Source organism: Neophocaena asiaeorientalis, unplaced genomic scaffold (assembly GCF_003031525.2).
Source record: "Neophocaena asiaeorientalis asiaeorientalis breed wild unplaced genomic scaffold, Neophocaena_asiaeorientalis_V1.1 scaffold517, whole genome shotgun sequence".
Classification (NCBI taxonomy): domain Eukaryota; kingdom Metazoa; phylum Chordata; class Mammalia; order Artiodactyla; family Phocoenidae; genus Neophocaena; species Neophocaena asiaeorientalis.
In genome coordinates, this window is record NW_020172724.1 from 2,637,832 (window position 1) to 2,649,495 (window position 11,664).

The 11,664-nt window shown below is 51.3% G+C and overlaps 1 protein-coding gene across 1 annotated transcript; it reads left to right on the forward strand.

The window, feature by feature from the left end:
• Window positions 1-290: 290 nt before the first annotated feature.
• Window positions 291-10,704, forward strand: SFTPD (surfactant protein D). The gene is made up of 7 exons (XM_024740260.1): window positions 291-489; window positions 5,970-6,086; window positions 6,358-6,474; window positions 6,788-6,904; window positions 7,259-7,375; window positions 7,968-8,051; window positions 10,328-10,704. The coding sequence occupies exons 1-7, from the start codon at window positions 291-293 to the stop codon at window positions 10,702-10,704; spliced, it is 1,128 nt and encodes a 375-aa protein (XP_024596028.1).
• The last annotated feature ends 960 nt before the right edge of the window (window positions 10,705-11,664 follow it).

Genomic DNA, 11,664 nt, shown 5'->3' on the forward strand with positions numbered 1-11,664 from the left:
GCCCAAGGGGAGGCACAAGAAGGGATGACACAGAGCATCTAAGAATAGGTTCGTGCTGCTGGTCACCCCCGTCAGAAGTCCAGCTGGTCAACTCATGTCCTCTCAGGCCAGACCTTATGCCCACCTTGTCCCTAAACTGCTTTCAGAGCCCCGCTGCTCTTGGCCCCAGAGCAGAGGAGAGGAGGTTGAGGATGTGCTTCTCCTCGCCTCCAGGAGCTAGGCCAAGCCCTGAAATCTACATCCTCGCACCAAAAGCATGTCCCCTTTCTTCCTGTTCCTCTGCCTAGGACATGCTTCTCCTCCCTCTCTCCGCGCTGATTCTGCTCTCACAGCCCCCAAGGTCTCTGGGGGCAGAAATGAAGATCTATTCCCAGAAAACACTGGCCAACGCCTGCACCCTGGTCATGTGTAACCCCCCGGAGCAGGGCCTGCCTGGTCATGACGGACGAGATGGGAGAGAAGGCCCCCAGGGCGAGAAGGGGGATCCAGGTAGAGCTGGGACCATGGGCTTGTCCTGGTGGGAAGGGGTGGGCATTGGAATTGTAACCAACCCAGAAACTCTGGATTTTCTTCTGTGTAAACCTTGGAGATGGTCTTCTTCATCCCGCATGGGTGGGTTTCCCCCAGATATCCAGCCCACTTAAAACACAGCCTTACTGGTTGGCAAAGACGGGCTGCCCCGAGCCCCCAGCTCCATCAGCAGCTGCCCTGATTCCTCCCCTAGGATCTTGACTCCACCCACCCAAGAAGGAGCAAACAGTGAGTAAATGACTGGTATTTGGCGTCCTCTAGAACCGTACTCCAGAACTTAATTGTTGTTCATTCTGCTTACATGGTGCCTCTGCAGGATGTTAAATATTTTTAATATGCAATTAAACTCTACTCCATGAGGGGTGGGAAAGGATGAGGCTCTGTGGCCCCATACTCAGGCCTGGTCAAAAGGATTTTCCCTAAATACATTATGGAGAGAGGAGAGAAGGAAAGGCAGCTGACATTTCTTTGTTCAGCCCCGTGCTTGGGTGTTCACTTGAGTGGTCTTACACCAAAAGTCTTACAAGGGATGTATTAATCTCATTTGATAGGTAGGAAAATTGTGACACAAAGGTGCTATGTGAAACCCAACCTGGAAGATGAAAAGGACCTGGGCTTCTGCATCAGACACATCTGTGCTCGACTGCTAGCTCCAGCTCCACAGCAGGGACCCCCAGAGACAAGCCACTCAGTGTCTCTGAGTCTCAGTTTGCTCATCTGTAGATGGGAATAATATCTACTATACAGTGACAAATCATTGAGCCAAGGCTTCATTCTCCTGTTGAGTCTTCAGGATAAAGTTGCATCTTCTTGCTGGACCAATCAGGTGAATTCTCCTGAGGTTTCCAAAGGTACTGATTATTAAGGGAATTGTCCGAGAAATACTGCCCCACAGGGGAGGATCTGGGTCTTACTGGCAAGAAGTGAGAATTCAATGAACCAGCAACAAGAACAAGGGGACCACCATGGCACTAGGCCAGGGCTATGCAGGGATCAATTGAGGTCTTTATCTTTCTGGAGTTTGCATTTTGGTTGGGGAGGAAGAAAACGAGCAGCAGCATTTAAGCTGGAGAGAATAGGTAACATCCCCAGGCTTTGTAGGATAAGGGACAATTATCGGTCTGTCCTTAACAGACAGAAAGTAGTTCCCAACATAACTGGGCTGGGGCTTGGAGAAGGTTGCCTGGAAGTGAACTCAGGAGAAGGGTGGTATTCAAGGTGCCAGCTCTCTCTAGCTCCCAGTGGGGCCCTGAATTGAATCCCGGGGCAGGGTGTGGGGTAGGGAGCCTTTCCTACAGTGGCTCTCTGAGCAGCATGGATGTGGCTGAGCCCTCCCCTTCTCGTGCGTTCCAAGCCTGGCCTTGGGTCGGTGCTTGGAGAGAGAACAGCTGGACCAAGGACCAGGCTCCTCTCTGGCTCCTCAGTCCCAGGCACTTTAGTTATTCAACTGTTATGGGTCTGAGGATTTCCTGGAGATCAGAGCATCCTCAGAATCCTGACCCAGTAGGTCTGGGTGGGGCCAGAGTCTGCACTGGTGACAAGATTCTGATGCACGTGGTCCCAAGAACCTGCTGTAAAGGACAAGATGGGCCTGAGAGGAGAGACCCTTGGGCAGAGGTAGAGGGGTGGAGCTGGGTCACTTGGTGATGCTCCAGCCATTTCATGCAGGGCCAATAAGACCCGGACCCTGCTTGGGGGGCTGAATTTCCAAGGACAATTCCCTCATTCCTCAGCACCTCCAAGACCCCCGCCCGAAAGGATTCAGTGAGAGAGTCCTCCCAGGGGCGCACATCTCCCTTGGAGTAAAACCTCACACCCCACAGCAGTCCCCAAGACCACCCTCCACCCCTGCTGATCTCTCTGATCTCATTTCCTTCCACTCCTCCCACTCTCCCTGGGCTCTGACCACACTGGCTTGTCACTGGTCCCTAAGCACGCTTGGCCCCCTGCCTCCTCAGGGCCTTGCTCTTTCCATACACATCCCCATGGCTCACTCCTCACCTCCTTCATGGCCTTAGTCACAGACAGAGTCCTTCTCTGGCCCTCCTATTGGAGAGAGAACACGGCACGGCCCCACCAATACTCTATGCTTTATTTTTCCTCTGTGGCACTTATTCCGATCTTATAAATTGTCATATGTTGTACATTTTAATTTTGATTATCTATTTCTATGCAGTTGAGTTTAAGTTCCATGAGGAAGGGATTTGGTTTTTGTCTGTTTTCTTCACTAATAAAATCCCAGCATTTAGGACAGTGCTTTGTACCTAGTAGAAGCTCAGTGAATACTTGTGGAATAAATGAATGTAAATTGCCAAGACAGGAGGAATTTTAATACAGTTACGACTGGCCAAATCGGTGGTGCATAAAACTTCACTTCGGGTGGCAGTAAGGTACAGGGCTAGGACTTCGGGGGATGCTAGGATGCAAAATGAGTGCTTTGGGAGGCACGGTGCTTGCTGCTGAAAAAGGGTGCTCTCATGGCCTCCACAGTTTGTGCACAAGGATGGGCAACCTCTAATGCTCCCCTCTAAGGAGTGGCTTTTTTCCCATGTACCTGCTGCCACCCCGGCCAGTGGGGAGCCCAAGAGAGGCTTGGCCTGGGGCCAGGATGTCTCTGCCTGAGCACGGCACACTGTGGGATTGGGATGCAGGGCCCATCCTCTACGCTTCCATTTCACGCCTAGTGAGGATTGTAACGAAAAGCAGAGCACAATGCCCAGCACAGAAGCTCTCAGCCACCCATCAAATGCACAGTCTCCCACCACCAGCACATGCTTGGCCCAGGCAGGCCCTGGCCTTTCTTACCCTGGAGCACGGTTTCCAAATCTGAAATGTCACCTCTCTTCTCCTTGAAGTCCTGTTTCCTCCGACTATGTGTGTGTGCTGGGGTTGGAGGTGCTGGGATGGGATGAGGGACATCTCATAAACTGTCTTCCTCCCTCGTTACCCATGCCTCACAGTTTAAAATTCAGTGACAAATCCCTTGCAGACCAGGACCTGGTGCTCACATTTACATCCTGCTCAGTGCTAAGCAGAAAGTTATGTTCCATAGTTCGTTTCCCAGCGAACAAATAAATGAAACAATGAGGAAATGAACAAATAAGTGAATGAATAAGTTAGCAGCACCTGACAGGTGTCATTTCTTCTCTTGTTTTTTTGCACATGAATGCTTTATTCACAACAGCCAAAGGATGGAAACAACCCATGTGTCCATCAACGTTTATCCGTGGTGAATGGATAAACAAAACGTGTTGTGTTCATACTCTAGAACATTGCTCAGCCACACAAAGGAATGAAGTGCTGAGACGTGCTACAAATTGGATAAGCCTCGAGAACGTCACTCCGAGTTAAGAAGGCCAGACACAAAAGCTCATATATTGTATGCATTTACATAAAATATCCAGAATAAGTAACAGAGACAGAAGCAGAATAGCGGTAGCCGGGCCTGGGAAGAAGCAGGGACAGAGTGATAACGGATATGAGGTTTTCTTTGGGGTTGATGAAATATTTTTGAACTAAATAGAGGTGGTAGTTGCACAAAGCTGTGAATGTGCTAAACGCCAATGACTTGTAAAATTTAAAAAGGTTAATTTTAGGGAATTCCCTGGCGGTCCAGCGGTTGGGACTCAGCCCTCTCACTGCCGGGCCCCAGGTTCGATCCCTGGTCAGGGAACTGAGATCCGGCAAGCTGCACGCGCAGCCAAAAAAAAAAGGTTAATTTTATATTATGTGAATTTCATCTCAATGAAAGAATAACCAAACTCACAATTTTACACAGAGTGTAAAATTCTTAAATCGAGGTAGATCTCATATAATTTCAGACTTAGGCAGTCTTTCTTGAGGTAACAAGTTTAAAATGTTTGGTCATTTTTCCAATAAAAAATGATATGTGTTAAAAAAAAAAAATAATAATAAGTGGTGACTAAAGATAAAAGGAAGAAAATTAAAAATACCTTAATTGTACCACTTAGAAACAGCAACTGTTGACACTTTTGTAGGTGCTGTTCTTGGGGTTTATCCAATGTGTTTTACATGTGCACACGCCCTACACATTCATGGACACATTTAGGAAACAGAATCGTTTTAAATAGAGTGTTTATAGCATACTTTCATCACTTAATGATGTGTAATAATTTGGTCTAATTTCTGTAGTGTTAAGAGCACGTTACATAGCTTTTTCTCTTCTTTTTATTACAGTATAATTGATCTATAATATTATATTACTTTCAGGTGAACAACATAATGATTTTATATTTGTATATATTGTGAATTGGTGATAAGGCTTATCAAAATCCATCAACACACAGAGCTACAATTTTTTGCGTGCGTGATGAGAACTTTTATGATCTACGCCCTTAACAACTTTCAAGCATGCGACACAGTATTATTTACTCTAGTAACCTTGCTGTACATTACATTCCTAGGACTCATTTATTTTATAACTGGAAGTCTGTACCTTTTGACAACTTTCACCCGTTCTGCTCACTCCCCAACCCCACCTCTAGCAACTACCAATCCGTCCTCTGTATCTACGAGCATGCTGTTTTGTTCATCTGTATTTTAGATTCTACGTGTAAGTAAGATCGTATGGTACCTTTCTCTGTCTGACATATCTCACTTAGCATGATGCCCTCAAGGTTCACCCAGGTTGTTGCAAATGGCAAGATTTCATTCCTTTTTACAGCTGAATAATGTTCCATGGTATATACGCCTTGCATTTTCTCCATCCATTCATCTAGCCATGGATACTTAGGCTCTAGGCCACCTCCAGGTCTTGGCTCCTATAAACAATGCTGCAATGAACTTGGAGGCACATAAATCTTTTTGCATTAAGTGTTTTCATTTTCTTTGGTTAAATACTCAGAGGTTGAATTGCTGGATTGCATGGTAGTTCCACTGTTAATTTTTTAAGGAACTTACATACTGTTCTCCATAGTGGCTGTGCCAGTTTACATTCCCACCTACAGTACACAAAGGTTCCCTTTTCTCCACACGCTCCAACACCTGTTATTTGCTGACTTTTTGATAATAGCCATTCTCACAGGTGTGAGGTGGTAGCTCATTGCGGTTTTGATTTATATTTCTCTGGTGATTAGCATCTGGTGTGATTTCTGATATAAACTTTGGTTCTGGGAAGGGGGAGGGCAAGGAGTCCATGATCAAGGGCAAAAGCTGACAGACTTGCCTGCTATAAATACTGTGGCCTTGGGGCAGGGGAAGGTGCATTGTATGGAAAGTCAGGGCAGGTCTTGGTTTGATCTGCCTCCACCTGTTTCTTCACCTGTAAAATGGGGATGTGGACGCCCGTTTCCTGGATCACCACTGGACCGGGTCTTGTGGAGATGAAGTGTCTACACCTTACAGAGACCTGAAGGAATATCATCTGGCTCCTCCGGGGCCTGGGGCCAGGTTTATGCCCGTTTCTTCTGCTGCCATAGGTTTACCAGGACCTGTAGGAGAAGCAGGGATGCCTGGACCAGCTGGCCCAGTTGGGCCCAAAGGGGACAATGGCTTTGCTGGAGAACCCGGGCCAAAGGGAGACACTGGACCACCTGGTGAGCAGCTGGGCATGGAATGCAGATGTCTGCAGGTGGTGTGCTGTCGCTAGGACATGCCGGTGGGCATGCACAGATTCTACCCCAGGAAGGAGGCAGAAGGTTGTTTTCAAGGTGGCGCTGGGTTATTTCAGGGAAGACTGGAGCTGCTGTGGGGCAGCACCTCTAGGAGGATGCTGCCCCTCAGACTTCTATTACTGCCCTCATCTTTTATGCACTCCCACTTCCAAGGAGATTCAGTGTCACTAACTGGGCTGGTCCTTTTCCCCAGGGCCTCCAGGACCTCCAGGTAGCCCTGGTCCAGCTGGAAGAGACGGTCCCTCAGGGAGGCAGGGGAACATAGGACCTGCAGGTGCACCAGGCCCCAAAGGCGAGACTGGGCCCAGAGGTAGGTGGCTGGTATGTGACGGGTGTGGGAAGGAGGCGTGGCAGTCTGTGATGGGGCCTTAGGCATGCGCACAGCGCCTGGAAAAGCCCGGACCATCTGCAGCGGGTAGGCGTTGCCAGGGTCTCTCTCCGCAGATTCCCACACTGGCCGTATTTCCCCGATACCCTCCCCAGAGGAGGCCAGGCATTAAGGAGCACCATCTCCCAGTTCATTCTCTCACCTGGAGCTGTGGGTGAAAAGCTCCACTTCCGAGGCAATGAGAAGTGCTGAGCGCACTCTCAGCCGTGTTCGTCCCAATTTGTTCCTTCCTCAGGAGGAGTGGGTGCCACAGGCATGCAGGGCTCCCCAGGGACAAGAGGCCCCGCAGGTCTTAAAGGAGAGAGAGGTGCCCCCGGTGAACGCGGAGCCCCTGGAAGTGCTGGGGCAGCAGGTGAGTGATGGAAGCTGGGCTGGGCTCCTGTTCCCCTGTGCCCACCATCACCACGCGCCAGGTCAGAGCTAGCACTCCAGGGCGACAGCCAGTGTTGGGCTCTGGGAACTGTCTGTCTCTAGGGAGAGGGTAGGGCGAGTAGCAGGGACCGTCTATGTACAGGGAAGGTTGGTTGTTGGGTGACAGGGACAGTCAGTACACAGAGAGGATGCAAGGCTGGGTTCAGGGCACAGAGGGACATATGTATATGGGGAGGGCGTATTGCTGGGCGATAAGATAGTCCATGTACTGGGGGAGGTGAAAATGCTAGAAAATGTGTTCAGAACTCACCTAACTCTTCTTCTCTGATCCCAGGGCCTTCTGGAGCCATGGGTCCACAGGGACCTCCAGGTGCCAGGGGCCCCCCAGGACTGAAGGGGGACAGAGGTGCTCCTGGAGACAGAGGAGCGAAGGGAGAGAGTGGACTCCAAGGTAAGGAAGATCTGGGGGCCCCACAAGGGTGCGGGTGGGGACGGAGGGTGGGAGGAGGCCCTCCCGGGCCCTCCTCTCAGGCGTCCCCCTTAGTTACAGGTGGGGGGCTGGAAGTCAAAGCGGATGCTGGTCTTAGCCTCTGTGACTCGCTGGAGGGCAACCTGGGCAGTTTTTCTATCTGATCTTTGGGACGAGCACACCTCCCTTCCCAATTCATCAGATAGCTTTGAACTTCAAATAACCCAGTGGATGGGAAGTACTTGAGCTACATGTATTCCTCTACTCCCACCCCCCAAAAGGAAGTGTTATCAGGTTCCTAGAATTTGGAATTACAGTGTCACCTGGTTCAGTGTCAGTGTGGTGCAGGGACCTGCTCAGGGAACAGTGTTCATAGCAGAAACACAGGAAATCCTGTGGGCAGCACAGGCCCACCTATGTCAGCAGATGTGGGCTTCCTAGGGCTCCGTCCCAGTTCTTTACCCCCACCCCCAATATGTGTCTGCAACTGGGTACCCTTCCCTTGAGGCCCCGGGCTCTGAGCTGATCCCAGGCTGTGCTGGACCTTTCTTCACTCGACCTCTCTGCCCTGCAGACGTCACCGCTCTCCGGCAGCGGGTGGAGACCTTACAGGGACAGCTACAACGCCTCCAGAATGCTTTCTCTCGGTATAAGAAAGGTGAGTTCCTGGACCTGAACCTGAACCAGACACCAAGCGTGGGCCTCATACTAGGTCTGGGTCTTGGCCTGGAGTTGGCTGGGCTTGGGTCTAAAATTGAACTTGGCTGGGACCATGTTTAGGACCGGGCCTGGAACTGGGGCAGGGAGTGGGGCTAAGGATGGGCTGGGACACAGCAGTGCAGCCACATACTCCAGGAGCTGCAAGTAGATGCAAGGGAAAAGGAGGAGAATGCAGTCCTTGTCGCCAATGCAGGAGACCTTCACCCCTGCCTACTCTGGGCATGTCCCTATGATAGACAAGGGGACACCCAACCCACGATGCATCTCTTCCCTCTGTGGAGCCAGGTATGCAAGTACCCAGAGATGCAGCTGCACAGCCCAGGCACCAGAGAATCCAGACATAGTCCTGTGAGCAGGGGCTGGGATGCTGCTCATGGGGTTCAAGTCTGGTGGGGCCCAACCTTGCTGTGTGGCCCCTGAGTATCTCACCCTAAAGATGCCCCTGGGTCTGGCAGGGGCAGGCTGCCTGCAGTCTCTGGCCAGTGCTGGACTCTCCCTGCAACTCCTTGGGTGTTTAAAGCAGAGATTCTTCCCTAAGCCTGGAATCCTAAGGAGGCAGAGGCCTCCTGGAGTGCGCACCTGAGTGCCCGGTGCCTTTGGGACTCTCTGCCTCAGTCTCCAACTGCCCCTCGCCCTTCTCTGCTTTCCCTGACATCAGCTCTGAGTCCACATCATTCATCAAACCTCATGATCCAAAAAAAGAAGAGTTTTCTGAAGGAGTAGAGCATAAAGGGGTGGGATATAGGATTGGTTCCCAAGGACTCAAGCCAACTAAGTACCTAAGTAGTAAGGATGAGAGTTTCCAGCGTCTGATGTTGTCCTCCCTCTACAAACATATTTGCATACCCGTCCACTTGCTCATAAGCACACTGATGTAAACAAAGGAGAACATGGGCATAGGCACCAGCCACATGTGTGGGTACTTAAACACCATCGCTCACTCCACACCATCTACATACATGTGCACACATGCACACGTATGCACACACAAATATGCACACCCATCCAGATGGACCTTAATTCCACCTGTGTACCTTCAGATGGATATATGGACATATTCTCGCATGCACATGCATACCCACCCAGATGCATGGGACATAAACCCAATTATGGCACATGAACTTGCACTGACCTTGTCCAGGGCTGCTCTAGGTGCCATCCTGACCCCGTGGAGAATCTGGCCTCTGAGTCCTTGTTGAAACTACTCAGAGGAGAAGGGCAGTGGGTCAGGGTGTAGTCTGGGTTCCTACCCAGTCCAGTGAGCCCTCTTAGGAGCCCTGAAGATTTCCATGCATGAGCCTAGAAGTCAAAGGGATGGGGATAGGATGGAGTAATAAGAGATACTTAGCATGTCACACAGGTGATGCTTTTATGTAGTGTACACCTACTTTAGAAATAAGGAATGGGAAACCCTGAAAAGGGAAGTGACTTTCCCTTGCCCACCTGGACCGTCATTGTCAGGTTGGGGCTGAACACGTGGCCTTCTGACTCCCAAACAGGGGTCTCTCCAGCACCGATCCCACTCCTGCCCCCCATTCCCACACACACCTCTCAGAAGCCTTCATCCCCTGTCCAGCGGTCCAGGGAGGCTGACTGGCTGGGGCATCACCCATAAGCATATCAAGAGGCCAACACTGGGCTGCCCCCAGTGCAGAGATTAGCATGTCGCTGCTCTCAGATGCCTTACCCTCTCCTCTCCTTTCCCCTCACCCCTTCACACAGTACAGACCCCCTTCTGACAACCCCACATGCCCAGCCATCATGCAGGGGTGAGAGCGAGCCCCCTGCATGGTGTTTTCCACACTCTTAGGAACTGCCCTGGGCAGCACCATGTCATTTCCCTGGTCAAAGTCATTCCAATCTACACAGTAATTGAAAAACCAGTTCTGGCATATGACATGGGGAGGAACAGAAAGTGCACGTCTAAGCTTTAGTGTCACATCCAACAAGGTTTGATCCTCACTCTACATTTGACAGCTGTGTGACTTTGGGCCTCTTACGTAAGCTCCCCGAGTTTCAGGGTCCTCACCTGTAACTGGAGACCACAGCACCACTCACAGGGCGCATCGTGGAGCCAGGGCTGCTGTGGAACCAGTGCCTCGCTTTCATCCTATCTGGTGCCCTGGTACCCTGGATGGGAGGCTGGGGGGCTCTGGTTGGAGCACAAAGGTCCAGGTGCTGCCACACCCCAACCTGACTCTCCTCTTCCCCTAGTGGATCTCTTTCCCAGTGGCCGGGGTGTCGGGGAGAAGATCTTCAAGACGGGAGGTTTTGAAAAAACTTTTCAGGATGCACAGCAGGTATGCACACAGGCCGGGGGACAGATGGCCTCCCCACGCTCTGCAGCCGAAAACGAGGCCTTGAAACAGCTGATCACAGACCAGAACAAGTCTGCTTTCCTGAGCATGACCGACAACAAGAAGGAAGGCAGCTTCACCTACCCCACAGGGGAGCCCCTGGTGTATTCTAACTGGGCCCCCGGGGAACCCAACAACGACAGAGGCGAAGAGAACTGTGTGGAGATCTATCCCAATGGCGAGTGGAACGACAAGCCCTGCGGAGAACAGTGCCTCGTGATCTGCGAGTTCTGAGCCCCTGGGGAGGGTGGGGCACTGCCCAGAGCTGTATGCTGCCAATGTCCCAATAAAAAGGTGACCCTCAGGCCTTCCCTGGTGGCGCAGTGGTTAAGAATCCGCCTGCCAGTGCAGGGGACACGGGTTCGAACCTTGGTCCAGGAAGATCCCATGTGCCGCGGAGCAACTAAGCCCGTGCGCCACAACTACTGAGCCTGCGCTCTAGAGCCCGCAAGCCACAACTACTGAGCCCACGTGCCACAACTACTGAAGCCCACACGCCTAGAGCCTATGCTCCGCAACAAGAGAAGCCGCCGCAACGAGAAGCCCGTGCACCGCAACAAACACCCAACGCAGCCAAAAATAATAAATAAATAAATAAATAAAATTTATAAAAAAGAAAAAGGTGACCCTCTGCCGGCCAGGGCTTCTCCACAGAGCCATGGGTGAGCCCAGCAGGCAGGGCTGCTATGGAACGCCTCCCTCAGAATAAAGTTTGAAACTGGCTTCACACCAGGAAGACCTATCAGAGGAAAAGGGGGCCAGCCTGCTTTCCCAGGGCAAGGGCTAAAATGAGATCTCCAAGACCTTCCTGTTGCAAAATCCAGCGTCTCCTCCTCTGCCCTCCACCTCCTCCAGCCATCGGCTGCATTTGACCCGGCTGATCACTGCCTCCTCCTTCCCTTTTCCTCTTCTGCTTGCAATTTTCTTATCCTTCTGGCTGCTCTGCATCAGTCTTATTCCTCCTCCTCTCCTGGACTGCTCCACAGAGGAGCTCGGGAGCCTCAGCTCCAGTTCCCCTCTCTCCTTATTCTCGCTCCAGGCTTGGGCTCATTCTCTCCCACGGCTTCAAATCCTTTCTATTGATACCTCCCCCATGTAGAGCCCTGTTCAAGACCTCCCCCCAAACCCCAGACTCCTCCAGCCAATGCAATCTGGAGCCCCGGGGCTGGGAGGTCTCAGTGTCTGCCTCTTGCT

Bases quoted from the DNA above. Each gene is read 5' to 3' on its own strand.
- SFTPD (XM_024740260.1), top strand. From the start codon at position 291: ATGCTTCTCCTCCCTCTCTCCGCGCTGATTCTGCTCTCACAGCCCCCA. The intron at 490-5,969 runs GTAGAGCTGGGA...CTGCTGCCATAG, and splicing joins GGGCGAGAAGGGGGATCCAG to GTTTACCAGGACCTGTAGGA. The intron at 8,052-10,327 runs GTGAGTTCCTGG...CTCTTCCCCTAG, and splicing joins TTTCTCTCGGTATAAGAAAG to TGGATCTCTTTCCCAGTGGC.